Raw genomic sequence first — 18,471 nt, 5'->3', positions numbered from 1 at the left:
ATACTTTAGTCACCAAAGTTCTGCAGCATGTCTTGGACGCTACAGTATGATTGTGAATGCAAGTGGAAAAAGTCAAGGGGGCAATCTGGTGAAAATGTTTACTCACAAATTAATCCAGCACAAATCAAGTTTTTCTCTTTAAATACATCATAAACCTATATTCTAATGGGTTTTAAAACCATGGCTTGTGTTCATAATGGACTGAAACATGGCACTGCTTGCACTTTAAAACCTGCAATGGACATTAGACTGGTGGAAATCTGTCCTTTAGTCTGATGAGTATAAATTTGATATTTTTGGTTCCAACCGCTGTGTCTTTGTGAGACGTAGAGTAGGTGAACGGATGATCTCTGCATGTGTGGTTCCCACCGTGAAGCATGGAGGAGGAGGATATTATAGTAAAAAAATAAAGAAAAACCCTTGAATGAGTAGCTGTGTCCAACCCCTTTGACTGGTACTGTACATGTGCTGAGTTATTATCTACATCTGTTTGAACCCATCAAAATGAAAACTATAAATAGAACATTATTCCTTTAAAACTATCTGCATGGAGGAGGAGGTGTGAGGGTGCTTTGCTGGTGACACTGTGATTTATTTAGAATTCAAGGCACACTTAGCCAGCATGGCTACCACAGCATTCTGCAGCGATACGCCATCCCATCTGGTTTGTGCTTAGTGGGACTATCATTTGTTTTTCAACAGGACAATGACCCAACACACCTCCAGGCTGTGTAAGGGCTATTTGACCAAGAAGGAGAGTGATGGAGCGCTGCATCAGATGACCTGACCTCCACAATCACCCGACCTCAACCCAATTGAGATGGTTTGGGATGAGTTGGACCGCAGAGTGAAGGGAAAGTATCTAACAAGTGCTCAGCATATGTGGGAACTCCACAACTGTTGAAAAAGCATTCCTCATGAAGCTGGTTGAGAGAATGCCAAAAGTGTGCAAAGCTGTCGTCCAGGCAAAGGGTGGCTACTTCGAAGAATATATGTATATTTTGATTTGTTTAACACTTATTTTTACTACACGATTTCATGTGTTATTTCATTGATTTGATGTCTTCACTATTATTCTACAATGTAGAAAATAGTGCAAATAAAGAAAAAGCCTTGAATTATTTATTTAACCCTTATTTTACCAGGTAAGTTGACTGAGAACACATTCTCATTTACAGCAACAACCTGGGGAATAGTTACAGGGGAGAGGAGGATGAATGAGCCAATTGTAAACTGGGGATGATTAGGAGGCTGTGATGGTATGAGAGCCATATTGGGAATTAACCCCTGGTGTCCTGGCTAAACACCCCTACTCTTACAATAAGTACCATGGGATCTTTAATGACCTCAGAGAGTCAGGACACCCGTTTAACATCCCATCCGAAAGACGGTACCCTACACAGGGCAATGTCCCCAATCACTGCCCTGGGGCTTTGGGATATTGTTTTAGACCAGAGGAAAGAGTGCCTCCTACTGGCCCTCCAACACCACTTCGAGCAGCATCTGGTCTCCCATCCAGGGACCAACCAGGACCAACCCTGCTTAGCTTCAGAAGAAAGCCAGGTGGGATATGAAGGAGTAGGCGTGTCCAAACTTTTGACTGGTACTATATATATATATATATCAATCAGTCAAAAGTTTGGACACGCCTACTCATTCATACCACCCTGCATATATATATATATATATATATATATATATATATATATATATATATATATATATATATATATATATATATATATATATACAGTTGAAGTCAGAAGTTTACATACACTTAGGTTGGAGTCATTAAACCTCGTTTTTCAACCACTCCACAAATTTCTTGTTAACAAACTATAGTTTTGGCAAGTCGGTTAAGACATCTACTTTGTGCATGACACAAGTCATTTTTCCAACAATTGTTTACAGACAGATTATTTCACTTATAGTTCACTGTATCACAATTCCAGTGGGTCAGAAGTTTACATACACTAAGTTGACTGTGCCTTTAAACCCCTTGGAAAAGTCCAGAAAATGATGTCACGGCTTTAGAAGCTTCTGATAGGCTAATTGGCATCATTTGAGTCAATTGGAGGTGTACCTGTGGATGTATTTCAAGGCCTACCTTCAAACTCAGTGCCTCTTTGCTTGACATTATGGGAAAATCAAAAGGCATCAGCCAAGACCTCAGAATTTTTTTTTAGACCTCCACAAGTCTGGTTCATCCTTGGGAGCAATTTCCAAATGCCTGAAGGTACCACGTTCATCTGTACAAACAATAGTACGCAAGTATAAACACCATGGGACCACACAGCCGTCATACCGCTCATGAAGGAGACGCGTTCTGTGTCCTAGAGATGAACGTACTTTGGTGCGAAAAAGTGCAAATCAATCCCTGAACAACAGCAAAGGACCTTGTGAAGATGCTGGAGGAAACAGGTACAAAGTATCTATATCCACAGTAAAACGAGTCCTATATCGACATAACCTGCAAGGAAGAAGCCGCGTCTCCAAAACCGCCATAAAAAAAGCCAGACTACGGTTTGCAACTGCACATGGGTACAAATATCGTACTTTTTGGAGAAATGTCCTCTGGTCTGATGAAAGAAAAATAGAACTGTTTGGCCATATTGACCATCGTTATGTTTGGAGGGAAAAGGGGGAGGCTTGCAAGCCGAAGAACACCATCCCAACCGTGAAGCACGGGGGTGGCAGCATCGTGTTGTGGGTGTGCTTTGCTGCAGGAGGGACTGGTGCACTTCTCAAAATAGATGGCATCATGAGGGGGGAAAGTTATATGGATATATTGAAGCAACATCTCAAGACATCAGTCAGGAAGTTAAAGCTTGGTCGCAAATGGGTCTTCCAAATGGACAATGACCCCAAGCATACTTCCAAAGTTGTGGCAAAATGGCTTAAGAACAACAAAGTCAAGGTATTGTAGTGGCCATCACAAAGCCCTGACCTCAATCCAATTGAACATTTCTGGGCAGAATTGAAAAACCGTGTGCGAGCAAGGAGGCCTACAAACCTGACTCAGTTACACCAGCTCTGTCAGGAGGAATGGGCCAAAATTCACCCAACTTATTGTGGGAAGCTTGTGGAAGGCTACCCGAAACGTTTGACCCAAGTTGAACAATTTAAAGGCAATGCTACCAAATACTAATTGAGTGTATGTAAACTTCTGACCCACTGGGAATGTGATGAAGGAAATAAAAGCTGAAATAAATCATTCTCTCTACTATTATTCTGACATTTCACATTCTTAAAATAAAGTGGTGATCCAAACTGACCTAAGACAGGGAATTTCTTCTAGGATTAAATGTCAGGAATTGTGAAAAACTGAGTTTAAATGTATTTGGCTAAGGTGTATGTAAACTTCCTACTTCAACTGTATATACACACGATACAGTCATATATTGATGTGCTCCTTGTCTGGTTCGGACTGTTGAAGAGTTCCCAGACTGCTTTTCAGTCACTGCAGGCCTCCCTTTATGGTCTCAAACTGGTCTTGAATGTACAAAAAAACTAAATTTATGACCTTTACCAGAGCTAGAACTCAGAAAACGTTAGCATTGCCACATCTGGTGGCTTATCCATTGAAAAAGTGTCATCCTACCAATACCTAGGTATTTGGTTGGATGACAAGTTGTCCTTTAAAGTTCATGTGGGTAATCTTGTGAGGAAGCTTAAATTGAAATTGTTTTTTTATTTCCGTAATAAGGCTTGCTTCCTGCTTTTGGCTAGAAAGAAGCTTGTTCAGCCCACTTTTCTCTCTGTAATTGATTATGGTGACTTGTTGTATATGCATGTAGCCTCCTCTGTCTACCAGAGACTGGACTCTGTTTATCATACAGCCTCCTCTGTCTACCAGAGACTGGACTCTGTTTATCATACAGCCTCCTCTGTCTTATAGAGACTGGACTCTGTTTATCATACAGCCTCCTCTGTCTACCAGAGACTGGACTCTGTTTATCATACAGCCTCCTCTGTCTTACAGAGACTGGACTCTGTTTATCATACAGCCTCCTCTGTCTACCAGAGACTGGACTCTGTTTATCATGCAGCCTCCTCTGTCTACCAGAGACTGGACTCTGTTTATCATACAGCCTCCTCTGTCTTACAGAGACTGGACTCTGTTTATCATACAGCCTCCTCTGTCTACCAGAGACTGGACTCTGTTTATCATGCAGCCTCCTCTGTCTACCAGAGACTGGACTCTGTTTATCATACAGCCTCCTCTGTCTACCAGAGACTGGACTCTTTATCATACAGCCTCCTCTGTCGACCAGAGACTGGACTCTGTTTATCATACAGCCTCCTCTGTCTACCAGAGACTGGACTCTGTTTATCATACAGCCTCCTCTGTCTACCAGAGACTGGACTCTTTATCATACAGCCTCCTCTGTCGACCAGAGACTGGACTCTGTTTATCATACAGCCTCCTCTGTCTACCAGAGACTGGACTCTGTTTATCATGCAGCCTCCTCTGTCTACCAGAGACTGGACTCTGTTTATCATGCAGCCTCCTCCGTCTACCAGAGACTGGACTCTGTTTATCATACAGCCTCCTCTGTCTACCAGAGACTGGACTCTGTTTATCATGCAGCCTCCTCTGTCTACCAGAGACTGGACTCTGTTTATCATACAGCCTCCTCTGTCTTATAGAGGCTGGACTCTGTTTATCATACAGCCTCCTCTGTCTTATAGAGACTGGACTCTGTTTATCATACAGCCTCCTCTGTCTTACAGAGACTGGACTCTGTTTATCATACAGCCTCCTCTGTCTACCAGAGACTGGACTCTGTTTATCATACAGCCTCCTCTGTCTACCAGAGACTGGACTCTGTTTATCATACAGCCTCCTCTGTCTACCAGAGACTGGACTCTGTTTATCATACAGCCTCCTCTGTCTACCAGAGACTGGACTCTGTTTATCATACAGCCTCCTCTGTCTTAGAGAGACTGGACTCTGTTTATCATACAGCCTCCTCTGTCTACCAGAGACTGGACTCTGTTTATCATGCATCGTTGTGCATTATTACAAATGCCAAGTCACTCAGCCGCCTTTGCACCTTGTACCAAATGGTGGGTTGGACCTCACTTTACATGCGCAGAAAGATACATTTGTATGTGTTCATCTACAAAGGCCTTTTTGGTAAACTCCCTCTTTACCTCTGTAGTCTGGTCTCCTTCACCACCAGCAGTTACCATACCTGGTCTGGTTGCTATGTTACCATACCTGGTCTGCTAGGTGGTTGCTATGTTACCATACCTGGTCTGCTAGGTGGTTGCTATGTTACCATACCCGGTCTGCTAGGTGGTTGCTATGTTACCATATCCGGTCTGCTAGGCGGTTGCTATGTTACCATACCTGGTCTGCTAGGTGGTTGCTATGTTACCATACCCGGACTGCTAGCTGGTTGCTATGTTACTATACCCGTTCTGCTAGGTGGTTGCTATGTTACCATACCCGGTCTGCTAGCTGGTTGCTATGTTACCATACCCGGTCTGCTAGGTGGTTGCTATGTTACCATACCCAGTCTGCTAGCTGGTTGCTATGTTACCATACCCGGTCTGCTAGGTGGTTGCTATGTTACCATACCCGGTCTGCTAGGTGGTTGCTATGTTACCATACCCGGTCTGCTAGCTGGTTGCTATGTTACCATACCTGGTCTGCTAGGTGGTTGCTATGTTACCATACCCGGTCTGCTGGGTGGTTGCTATGTTACCATACCCGGTCTGCTGGGTGGTTGCTATGTTACCATACCCGGTCTGCTGGGTGGTTGCTATGTTACCATACCCGGTCTGCTAGCTGGTTGCTATGTTACCATACCCGGTCTGCTAGCTGGTTGCTATGTTACCATACCCGGTCTGCTGGGTGGTTGCTGTTACCATACCTGGTCTGCTAGCTGGTTGCTATGTTACCATACCCGGTCTGCTGGGTGGTTGCTATGTTACCATACCTGGTCTGCTAGCTGGTTGCTATGTTACCATACCCGGTCTGCTGGGTGGTTGCTATGTTACCATACCCGGTCTGCTGGGTGGTTGCTATGTTACCATACCCGGTCTGCTAGTTGGTTGCTATGTTACCATACCCAGTCTGCTGGGTGGTTGCTATGTTACCATACCCGGTCTGCTGGGTGGTTGCTATGTTACCATACCCGGTCTGCTAGCTGGTTGCTATGTTACCATTCCCGGTCTGCTAGCTGGTTGCTATGTTACCATACCCGGTCTGCTGGGTGGTTGCTATGTTACCATACCTGGTCTGCTAGGCGGTTGCTATGTTACCATACCCGGTCTGCTAGCTGGTTGCTATGTTACCATACCTGGTCTGCTAGCTGGTTGCTATGTTACCATACCCGGTCTGCTAGCTGGTTGCTATGTTACCATACCCGGTCTGCTAGCTGGTTGCTATGTTACCATACCTGGTCTGCTAGCTGGTTGCTATGTTACCATACCCGGTCTGCTGGGTGGTTGCTTCTTAAAGTCCCCAGGACATTCACAGTATTAGGGAAGACTGCCTTCTCTTCTTGTGCACCAGAGGCATGGAATAGTCTACAATCCATGCTTCATCTCGATATGTCAGTGCCACTGAATTAATTTTAAATGTTGATGGGAGACTCTGTTAAAGAGGAGTGTAAATGCTTTTTTTTTAGGCTGGATCATGTTGTATTGTATTGTTGTATGTTTTAATTCTGTAATGTATTGATTGTTGCTGCCTTCTTGGACAGGTCTCCCTTGAAAAAGAGACTCTGGGTCTCAATGGGCTTTTCCTGGTTAAATAACAATGGTTGTCATTGAGCTGCATGGCCTGTTCTGCTCTCTGACATGGAGGTAGAGCCATGGTAGTCATGGCGCCCCTCAGTGGTGCCACATGGCATGGTAGTCATGGCGCCCCTCAGTGGTGTCACATGACATGGTAGTCATGACGCCCCTCAGTGGTGTCACATGGCATGGTAGTCATGGCGCCCCACAGTGGTGTCACATGGCATGGTTGTCATGGCGCCCCTCAGTGGTGTCACATGGCATGGCAAGTGGAGTTTGAACAAAATAGCACAGAGAAGCTTTTAAACAATCTACATTGACAGTAAGAGAGATATACATTTTATTTATGATATTTAAAACAATCACAACTGGGGTGTTTTACATGTTATCATTTAGCTTTGAGGAGAGCGTTGACTGGGGGGGGGGGGGACTGAAAGCAAACACAAATAAGGTAGAAACCTGATGAATGTTCATCTATTACTATTAGTGTACATACAGCATTACGAGGACATTGAACAGCATGGTTCAGTGTGAACAGAAGTAGTAAAGACTTTGTTGCTTTTAGTAACGTGACATAATGAAGCATAACTACAGAAGGTGAGGTGGGGATTTGTAAAGCCCGAACCAGAGCAAAGGGAAAACCATATTCAGAGAACTGATCTTGGACCAGTGTAGCCTTTTAGATTGTAATAAATACTATTATATGGACAAGTGGGACCTGGTCCTGGATCAGCAACACAAACCCCATTTTGTTTTGAATACCGGCCCTTTGCCTTACTTGATATTGATCCAACGGTAATCCTGTGAGGTTAGAGACAGTAGACAAGCAAAATAACCATTGACGGTTTTTTATTTATTTTTATGTCACTACTACAATCAAAACATTCAGCGTCTGAAATGGCACCCTATTCCCTATATAGTGCACTACTTTTGATCAGAGGGCCCTAGACGAATAGGGTACCATTTTGGACTCAAGCCCGTACTGTTCAGTGTGCCGGTGTAGCGTGTAGTACACTGATAATCCCTATTACAGGCGTGTTCCTGTAATACACGATCATCAACATTAACTCAGCAGCCCTGATGTTTAAACATACACAGTTCATTATGAACCCACCGTTAGTATCATGGTGGATACGAGGAGATATGGACTTCAATTAGTGGCAGAATGGTTTTTGTTTGTTTTGTTGTTGCAGTAATTTAACACCATAGAAAAACAATATGCTCATCATGGAATATTATGTGTATTATATATATTATTATGGAATATTATGTGTATTATATATATTATATAATATTATTATGCTCTGGTGACCAGACCTGGGTTCAAATACTACTGGACTTGATTAAGTTTTCCTGACATAATGTAATCAGTAAAATAAGTTCAACAATGTGAACTGGCTGATCCCATTCACGTTATACTTGTTTCCCTGGCTGATCCCATTCACGTTATACTTGTTTCCCTGCCTGATCCCATTCACGTTATATGTGTTTCCCTGGTTGATCCCATTCACGTTATACTTGTTTCCCTGGCTGATCCCATTCACGTTATACTTGTTTCCCTGGCTGATCCCATTCACGTTATACTTGTTTCCCTGGCTGATCCCATTCACGTTATACTTGTTTCCCTGGCTGATCCCATTCACGTTATACTTGTTTCCCTGGCTGATCCCATTCACGTTATACTTGTTTCCCTGGCTGATCCCATTCACGTTATACTTGTTTCCCTGGCTGATCCCATTCACGTTATACTTGTTTCCCTGGCTGATCCCATTCACGTTATACTTGTTTCCCTGGCTGATCCCATTCACGTTATACTTGTTTCCCTGGCTGATCCCATTCACGTTATACTTGTTTCCCTGGCTGATCCCATTCACGTTATACTTGTTTCCCTGGCTGATCCCATTCACGTTATACTTGTTTCCCTGGCTGATCCCATTCACGTTATACTTGTTTCCCTGGCTGATCCCATTCACGTTATACTTGTTTCCCTGGCTGATCCCATTCACATTATACTTGTTTCCCTGGCTGATCCCATTCACATTATACTTGTTTCCCTGGCTGATCCCATTGATGTTATATGTGTTTCCCTGGCTGATCCCAATCACTTGTTTCCCTGGCTGATCCCAATCACTTGCTTCCATGGCTGATCCCATTCATGTTATATGTGTTTCCTTTGCCACTTCAACCTGCCATCACAACACAATAGGAAAGAACACAATCACCTATTTAAAATACAAATTGCATTCTCTTAAGATAGATAAAAGGCAATCCCCAAAGATGGAAAATATACTATAAAAAAAAAAGGTCCACGTTGTTAGTGGCCCTTCATTCGTAACTAAACAACTACCATTTGATTCACAGGACCAACAGGTATTTACAGATCTCACATCCTAGTTGTTCCTTATGAAAACACACAGAGAGAGAGAAAGGGTTTCTTCATGTTGTAGATTCAGTAGCTGGGGGGCTAGAACTCAAGGAACCCACAACTGGCTTCCAAAAAGGTTCTAGAAGGTGTTCTAATGATTCTAGATTTCACTGTGTGGAAATTCTGTAGCGGTTCTTGAAAATGAGTGTCAGTAAAAAAAGGTCAAGGTGGATCAGATCAGTTATTAGCTGCTGCGTCCACCTGTCTGGGCCAGTTCTCCTCTTCAATACCAGAGTCATACTCCTCCTCGGCTTCCTCCTTCACTGGAGCCCTGGTAATATAGTTACATTTGAAGCATTTAGCAAACACTCTTTGGGTTAGATGTGCACGCAGACAGAGAGACAGACAGAGACAGACAGAGAGAGACAGAGAGAGACAGAGAGAGAGTAATAGTGGTTGTGGAGATGTTGGGAACATTACTGAAACCTGACCTGAAGTTCCCATGTACTCAGTGTTCTGTTCTTAACATAAAGTACCAGTCAAAAGTTTGGACACGCCTACTCATTCAAGGGTTTTTCTTATTTTTTTTAAAAACTATTTTCTACATTGTAGAATAACAGTGAAGACATCAACACTATGAAATAACACATATGGAATCATGTAGTAACCAAAAAAAGTGTTAAACAAGTCAAAATATATTTTAGATTTGAGATTCTTCAAAGTAAGCACCCTTTGCCTTGATGACAGCTTTGCACACTCTTGGCATTCTCTCAACCAGCTTCATGAGGTAGTCACCTGGAATGCATTTCAATTAACAGGTGTGCCTTGTTAAAAGTTAATTTGTGGAATTTCTTTCCTTCTTAACGCGTTTGAGCCAATCAGTTGTATTGTGACAAGGTAGGAGTGGTATACAGAAGATAGCCCTATTTGGTAAAAGACCAAGTCCATATTATGGCAAGAACAGCTGAAATAAGCAAAGAGAAATGACAGTCCATCATTACTTTAAGACATGAAGGTCAGTTAATACGGAAAATGTCAAGAACTTTGAATGTTTCTTCAAGTGTAGTCACAAAAACCATCAAGCACTATGATGAAACTAGCGCTCATGAGGACCGCCACAGGAAAGGAAGACCCAGAGTTACCAGCCTCAGAAATTGCAGCCTAAATAAATGCTTCACAGAGTTCAAGTAACAGACACATCACAACATCAACTGTAAAGAGGAGACTGAGTGAATCAGGTCTTCATGGTCAAATTACTATAAAGTAACCACACCAATAAGAAGAAGAGACTTTCTTGGGCCAAGAAACACATGCAATGGACATTAAACCAGTGGAAATGTGTCCTTTGGTCTGATGAGTCCAAATTTGAGATTTTTGGTTCCAACTGCAGTGTCTCTGTGAGAAGCAGTGTGGTTCCCATCGTGAAGCATGGAGGAGGTGGTGTGGTGGTGCTTTGCTGATGACACTGTATGTGATTTATTTAGAATTCAAGGCACACTTAACCAGCATGGCAACCACAGCATTGTGCAGCGATACGCCATCCCATCTGGTTTACGCTTAGTGGGACTATCATTTGTTTTTCAACAGGACAAGGACCCAAAACATACCTCCAGGCTGTATAAGGGCTATTTGACCAAGAAGGAGAGTGATGGAGTGCTGCATCAGATGACCTGGCCTCCACAATCACCCGACCTCCACCCAATATATTTTAATTTGTTTCACACTTTTTTGGTTACAACATGATTCCATATGTGTTATTTCATAGTTTTGATGTCTTCACTATTATTCTACAATGTAGAAAATAGTAAAAAAATTAAGAAAAAAAAAAACCCTTGAATGACAAGGTGTCCAAACGTTTGACTTGTACTGTACCTCTGGCATGATGAAACCAACAGAATTATATGGTTGTTATTCATCTATTGAAATGTAACTTTTACTTAACTAGGCAAGTCATTTAAATCCTGGCCTGGCAAGAGATAAGCACAGCAATAAACAAAGACACTACGATGCCAATAAGTGTTGAATAAGAACCAAAACAGACTAACCTGACGTATTGTGGCTCTGATACGCCCTGGACGACGTCCTGGGTTAACTCCACAGACATGATGTCTGAACATGGCACCTCGAACATGGGCTCCAGAAGAAGCTTCTCCTGTATTTAAAAAAAATTAAAAAAATAGACATATTTCACACAGTAGTGTCAGAAAACTGAAACAAGACATGGTATAGGAATGAATTCATCTCACCTTCATTACACTGTCACAGAAGTCACTAGAAATACCACTTAGATGTACCATCAGCAACTGAATCCAGTGTTTGTATATTGTTACTGCTGATAAGACTCAAAACACCCAACTTCTAGGAACTGAGCACATTGTATTGACTGACCATGATGGACCTCAAGCCTCGGGCTCCTGTCTTCCTCTCCAGAGCCAGCTTGGCGATGGCCCTCAGAGCATCTGTGGTTACATTCAGTTCACACTGGAACAATCAGAGAGACAGAGAGGGAGAGAGAGAGAGAGAGAGAGCGAGAGAGAGAGAAAGAGAGGAACACAAGAGGTTAAAACAGGAACCGAGACAGAGGCAGAGCGAATGTGATATGCACATCCAAAGACTTGGGCTAGACTAAACATGACAAACACATCCTTGATAATGACAATATTATGTCTAGTTTGTGTCTGCTAAGTAGCCAGCAGTCCTGTGAGCAGCTGAGAGAGAGAAAGAGAGAGAGAGAGAAAATTCTACGCCATTAAAAAGCAAATTCAAATTGAAATACCTATTAAAATTTGTCTAAAACGAATTGAATATGTCATTGAACCAATTGCACTTTATGGCAGCGAGGTGTGGGGTCCACTTGCAAAACAAGATTTCATCAAATGGGACAAACACCCCATTGAAACCCTGCATGCAGAGTTCTGTAAGATTCTCCTACATGTCCTGAGGAAAACTACAAACAATGCATGCAGGGCAGAATTAGGCTAATATCCACTAATAAAAACTCAAAAAACAGCAATTAAGTTTTGGAAACATCTAAAATCTAGTGACCCCCTCTCATATCATTACCAAGCCCTGCAATGCCAAGAGCTGAGCAAAGAAAAGAGTCCCTTCATCCAGCTGGTCCTGGAACTGAGTTCACAAACCTGTTCTACTAACACACTGAAGCCTCAGGACCCTCATCCAGCTGGTCCTGGGGCTGAGTTCACATAACCTGTTCTACTAACACACTGAAGCCTCAGGACCCTCATCCAGCTGGTCCTGAGTTCACAAACCTGTTCTACTAACACACTGAAGCCTCAGGACCAGAACATCCAATCAATCAGAATAAACCAAATTACAACACAGTCAAAACAAAACTACATTGCTTATTGGGAAACACAAACACAAAGCAAAATGCAGTGCTATCTGGCCCTAAATCGACAGTACACCGTGGCTAAATATTTGACCATGGTTACTGATCAAAACCTTAGAAAAACCTTGACAAAGTACAGGCTCAGTGAGCACAGCCTTGCCATTGAGAAGGGTAGACACTGGAAAACCTGGCTCTCTGTAGAGGAAAGGCTGTGCAACCACTGCACAACAGCAGAACCTGAGACGGAGCTGCATTTCCTGATAAAATGTCCAAAATATAAAACAATTAGAGTGTAATTTACCCAAATTTGAAACCCTTATTCAAGGTTTTAACCTGTTAGGGCTAGGGGGCAGTATTGACTCGGCCGGATAAAAAACGTACCCGATTTAATCTGGTTACTACTCCTGCCCAGTAACTACAATATGCATAAAATTATTGGCTTTGGATAGAAAACACCCTAAAGTTTCTAAAACTGTTTGAATGGTGTCTGTGAGTATAACAGAACTCATATGGCAGGCAAAAACCTGAGAAGATTCCAAACAGGAAGCGCCCTCTCTGACAAGTTGTTGTTCATCTTGGCTCTTTTTATTGAAGACTGAGGATCTTTGCCGTAACGTGACACTTCCTACGGCTCCCATAGGCTCTCAGAGCCCGGGAAAAAGCTGAACGATATCGAGGCAGCCTCTGGCTGAAACACATTATCGCGTTTGGATAGTGGCTGGTCAGAGTACTCTGAGACTCACGCTCGTGCACGAGATGTGTTTATTTTCTCTCTCTTTGTACGTATACAGGCTTTCCCGGTCGGAATATTACCGCTTTTTTACGAGAAAAATGGCATAAAAATTGATTTTAAACAGCGGTTGACATGCTTCGAAGTACGGTAATGGAATATTTAGAATTTTTTTGTCACGAAATGCGCCATGCTCGTCACCCTTATTTACCCTTTCGGATAGTGTCTTGAACGCACGAACAAAACGCTGCTATTTGGATATAACAATGGATTATTTGGGACCAAACCAACATTTGTTATTGAAGTAGAAGTCCTGGGAGTGCATTCTGACGAAGAACAGCAAAGGTAATAACATTTTTCTTATAGTAAATCTGACTGTGGTGAGTGCTAAACTTGCTGGGTGTCTAAATAGCTAGCCCTGTGATGCCGGGCTATCTACTGAGAATATTGCAAAATGTGCTTTCACCGAAAAGCTATTTTAAAATCGGACATATCGAGTGCATAGAGGAGTTCTGTATCTATAATTCTTAAAATAATTGTTATGTTTTTTGTGAACGTTTATCGTGAGTAATTTAGTAAATTCACCGGCAGTGTTCGGTGGGAATGCTAGTCACATGCTAATGTAAAAAGCTGGTTTTTGATATAAATATGAACTTGATTGAACAAAACATGCATGTATTGTATAACATAATGTCCTAGGGTTGTCATCTGATGAAGATCAAAGGTTAGTGCTGCATTTAGCTGTGGTTTGGGTTTATGTGACATTATATGCTAGCTTGAAAAATGGGTGTCTGATTATTTCTGGCTGGGTACTCTGCTGACATAATCTAATGTTTTGCTTTCGTTGTAAAGCCTTTTTGAAATCGGACAGTGTGGTTAGATTAACGAGAGTCTTGTCTTTAAAATGGTGTAAAATAGTCATATGTTTGAAAAATTGAAGTTTTTGCATTTTTGAGGTATTTGAATATCGCGCCACGGGATTACACTGGCTGTTGAGTAGGTGGGACGCTAGCCCATAGAAGTTAACCTCTCTAGGCTAGGCGGGACGAATTCGTCCCACCTACGTAACAGCCACTGCTATCCTGTGGCGCGATTTTCAAAACCTTAAAAATCCTATTACTTCAATTTCTCAAACATATGACTATTTTACAGCCATTTAAAGATAAGACTCTCGTTAATCTAACCACACTGTCCGATTTCAAAAAGGCTTTACAACGAAAGCAAAACATTAGATTATGTCAGCAGAGTACCAAGCCAGAAATAATCAGACACCCATTTTTCAAGCCAGCATATAATGTCACCAAAACCCAGAAGACAGCTAAATGCAGCACTCACCTTTGATGATCTTCATCAGATGACAACCCTAGGACATTATGTTATACAATACATGCATGTTTTGTTCAATCAAGTTCATATTTATATCAAAAACCAGCTTTTTACATTAGCATGTGACGTTCAGAACTAGCATACCCCCGCAAACTTCCGGGGAATTCGCTAACATTTTACTAAATTACTCACGATAAACGTTCACAAAAAGCATAACAATTATTTTAAGAATTATAGATAAAGACCTCCTCTATGCACTCGATATGTCCGATTTTAAAATAGCTTTTTGGTGAAAGCACATTTTGCAATATTCTAAGTACATAGCCCAGGCATCACGGGCTCGCTATTTAGACAGGCGGCAAGTTTAGCACTCACCATAATCATATTTACTATTATAAAAATGTCATTACCTTTTGTTGTCTTCGTCAGAATACACACCCAGGACAGCTACTTCAATAACAAATGTTGGTTTGGTCCAAAATAATCCATCGTTATATCCGAATAGCGGCGTTTTGTTCGTGCGTTCCAGACACTATCCGAAATAGTAAAGAAGTGTCACGCGCTTGGCGCAATTCGTGACAATAAAATTCTAAGTATTCCATTACCGTACTTCGAAGCATGTCAACCGCTGTTTAAAATCAATTTTTACGACATTTTTCTCGTAGAAAAGCGATAATATTCCGACAGGGAATCTCCTTTTCGGCAAACAGAGGAAAAAAATCCCAAAGGCGGGGGCGGTCGGGGTCACGCGCATAAGCTAGTGTCTCTTGATCGGCCACTTGAGAAAGGCGATAATGTGTTTCAGCCTGGGGCTGGAATGACGACATTCTGTTTTTTCCCGGGCTCTGAGCGCCTATGGACGACGTGGGAAGTGTCACGTTAGAGCAGAGATCCTTAGTAAATGATAGAGATGGAAAAGAAGTTCAACAAATGGTCAGACAGGCCACTTCCTGTAAAGGAATCTCTCAGGTTTTGACCTGCCATTTGAGTTCTGTTATACTCACAGACACCATTCAAACAGTTTTAGAAAATTTAGGGTGTTTTCTATCCATATGTAATAAGTATATGCATATTCTAGTTACTGAGTAGGAGTGGTAACCAGATTAAATAGGGGTATGTTTTTTATCCAGCCGTGTCAATGCTGCCCCCTAGCCCTAACAGGTTAAAGACCTCTCTGATGAGGATAGGCTACCCGTCCTGTTGGGGGAGGACGCAGAGAGCTGTGGGTTGGCAGCGCTCTACATTGCTGCCTGCCATAAGTTGAGGGACAGTGTCTGACAGACCAATCAACCTGCACATGTCCTCTACTGTATGCTTACTGTTATTGTTGAATGTATGGTTATTTTGACCCTTGGTTATTGTTGTTACTGTTGTCCCTTTGACAATTTTGATTCTCATTTTTATATTGTAAATATCCAAAATAAGCTTTGGCAATATGTACATTGTTACGTCATGCCAATAAAGCGAATTGAATTGAGAAAAAAAGAGAGAGGGAAAGAGAGAGAGAAGGAGAGAGAGAGAAAGACAGCGAAAGAGCTTGTAGATTCTCAGCAGTATAAATGTTCTTCCAGTCCTGAGAAAGGACTTTCCTTCCTCACCTTGTCCATGCTGAAAAGAGCCTGGTACTGAGACTACTACTTTTAAAGCAATCCCCACAACTTTACTTCATGTAAAGTTACCATCTAGTTACTACTAATACTACTAACCTTGTCCATGTTGAACAGGGCCTGGTACTGGGGTATGACGGCGTTGCGTGGTTCTGTCAGGATACGGACCAGCATCTCTTCATCCAGACTGTGTAGAGGCACCACCACAGGCAGACGCCCTACAAACTCCGGAATCATCCCAAACTCAATGAGGTCCCGGGCCTCCACGAGCTTCAGCAGACGGTCCTTCTCCTCGATCTCTGCCACCATGTCTGTCTGTTCGCTGCTGTTAGCCTGGTCGGCTGCTGCCGCCGCACGGCGACCCTTACCCATGTTGGATGGTGTGCCAAAGCCTAGGTACTAGAAAAAGAAAAAAGAAAGGTAACAACAGGTACTACATAGGCGGAGGGGGACCAGGGAGGAGAGGGTTAAGGAAAATGCATGTGGTCTAAAGCACTGAAGAAATGAGAGAGAGGTAACAACAGGTACTACATAGGCGGAGGGGGACCAGGGAGGAGAGGGTTAAGGAAAATGCATGTGGTCTAAAGCACTGAAGAAATGAGAGAGAGGTAACAACAGGTACTACATAGGCGGAGGGGGACCAGGGAGGAGAGGGTTAAGGAAAATGCATGTGGTCTAAAGCACTGAAGAAATGAGAGAGAGGTAACAACAGGTACTACATAGGCGGAGGGGGACCAGGGAGGAGAGGGTTAAGGAAAATGCATGTGGTCTAAAGCACTGAAGAAATGAGAGAGAGGTAACAACAGGTACTACATAGGCGGAGGGGGACCAGGGAGGAGAGGGTTAAGGAAAATGCATGTGGTCTAAAGCACTGAAGAAATGAGAGAGAGGTAACAACAGGTACTACATAGGCGGAGGGGGACCAGGGAGGAGAGGGTTAAGGAAAATGCATGTGGTCTAAAGCACTGAAGAAATGAGAGAGAGGTAACAACAGGTACTACATAGGCGGAGGGGGACCAGGGAGGAGAGGGTTAAGGAAAATGCATGTGGTCTAAAGCACTGAAGAAATGAGAGAGAGGTAACAACAGGTACTACATAGGCGGAGGGGGACCAGGGAGGAGAGGGTTAAGGAAAATGCATGTGGTCTAAAGCACTGAAGAAATGAGAGAGAGGTAACAACAGGTACTACATAGGCGGAGGGGGACCAGGGAGGAGAGGGTTAAGGAAAACGCAACTTGGCACAGCCACTGAGGGGTGGGACAACATTCCACAATCAACAGCCTGATCAATTCTATGCGAAAGAGATTTATTTTACAAGGCAAGTCAGTTAAGAACAAATTCTTATTTTACAATGACAGCCTACCAGGTTAAACTGCCTTGTTCAGGGGGCAGAACAACAGATTTTTACCTTGTCAACTCGGGGATTCGACCCAGCAACCTGGCCCAACGCTCTAACCACCTGCTGCCCCAGATGTGTCGCTCTGCATGAGGCAAATGGTGGTCACACCAGATACTGACTGGTTTTCTGATCCACACCCCTACTTTTTTTTTTTAAGGTATCTGTGACCAACAGATGCACATCTGTATTCCCAGTTATGTCAAATCCATAGATTAGGGCCTAATGAATGTATTTAAATTGACTGATTTCCTTATATGACCTGTAACTCAGTAAAACGTTGAAATTATTGCATGTTAGGTTTATATTTTTGTTCCGACGGTTCTGATGACGACTGTTGAACTCACGAGGCATTTATTTAGCTGTATTTTTCAAGAATCAATATATTATTAAATATTATTAAAATGGATGTAGAAACTGCAGATTGCCCCTTTAAAAATGGACAAATACGTAAACTAAGATTGCTCAGACTAGAGATACTCTACTGACCGAGTCTCTTTATAAAACCAGTGAAACAGAATAAATAGTCAAAGGACTGCAGCAGTTTTACAGTTCTGGGTCGATAGAAAAAAAAAAAAAGGGGAAAATTATATATACATTTTTTCTTACTAACCTTTTCATTCTTTCGTCTGCTGACGATTCTGTCGAGTCCGTTGAAGGCTCCTGACGCTACGAACAGGATGTTAGTGGTGTCCACCTGCACAGTCTCTCCTCTCAACTTCCTGGAGTTCTTCTCTGGAACGTTCACGATCGTGCCCTCCAGGAGTTTCAACAGGCCCTACATTCAAAAATACACGACGTCAATCACTAACACATCCCATTAGGTAACCGCTCTACAACAGGGTTGCCCAGCTGGCCCCCTAAAGTTCACGGAGAACATACATATATATACTTGAACAGATGACACTTGTAGCTGAATTCCTGGGGTTTTTACACTCTTTTATAGCC

General features: G+C 42.6%; 1 protein-coding gene across 1 annotated transcript in view; it reads right to left on the bottom strand.

The window, feature by feature from the left end:
• Positions 1–7,066: 7,066 nt before the first annotated feature.
• LOC106561783 (ATP-dependent clpX-like chaperone, mitochondrial) overlaps positions 7,067–18,471 on the bottom strand; it is a 36,368-nt gene continuing 24,963 nt past the window's right edge. Inside the window, exons 11-15 of the mRNA XM_082957464.1 lie at positions 18,137–18,301; positions 16,227–16,526; positions 11,504–11,596; positions 11,161–11,267; positions 7,067–9,446 (exon numbers count right to left, since the gene is read on the bottom strand). Of these exons, the coding sequence (XP_082813590.1) occupies positions 9,353–9,446; positions 11,161–11,267; positions 11,504–11,596; positions 16,227–16,526; positions 18,137–18,301 (759 nt within the window). The 3' untranslated portion in view covers positions 7,067–9,352. The remainder of the gene's footprint in view (positions 9,447–11,160; positions 11,268–11,503; positions 11,597–16,226; positions 16,527–18,136; positions 18,302–18,471) is intronic.

The sequence above is a fragment of the Salmo salar genome, chromosome 10 (assembly GCF_965601325.2).
Source record: "Salmo salar chromosome 10, fSalSal1, whole genome shotgun sequence".
NCBI classification, from domain to species: Eukaryota; Metazoa; Chordata; class Actinopteri; order Salmoniformes; family Salmonidae; genus Salmo; species Salmo salar.
This window is presented reverse-complemented; position numbering and strand designations above follow the sequence as displayed.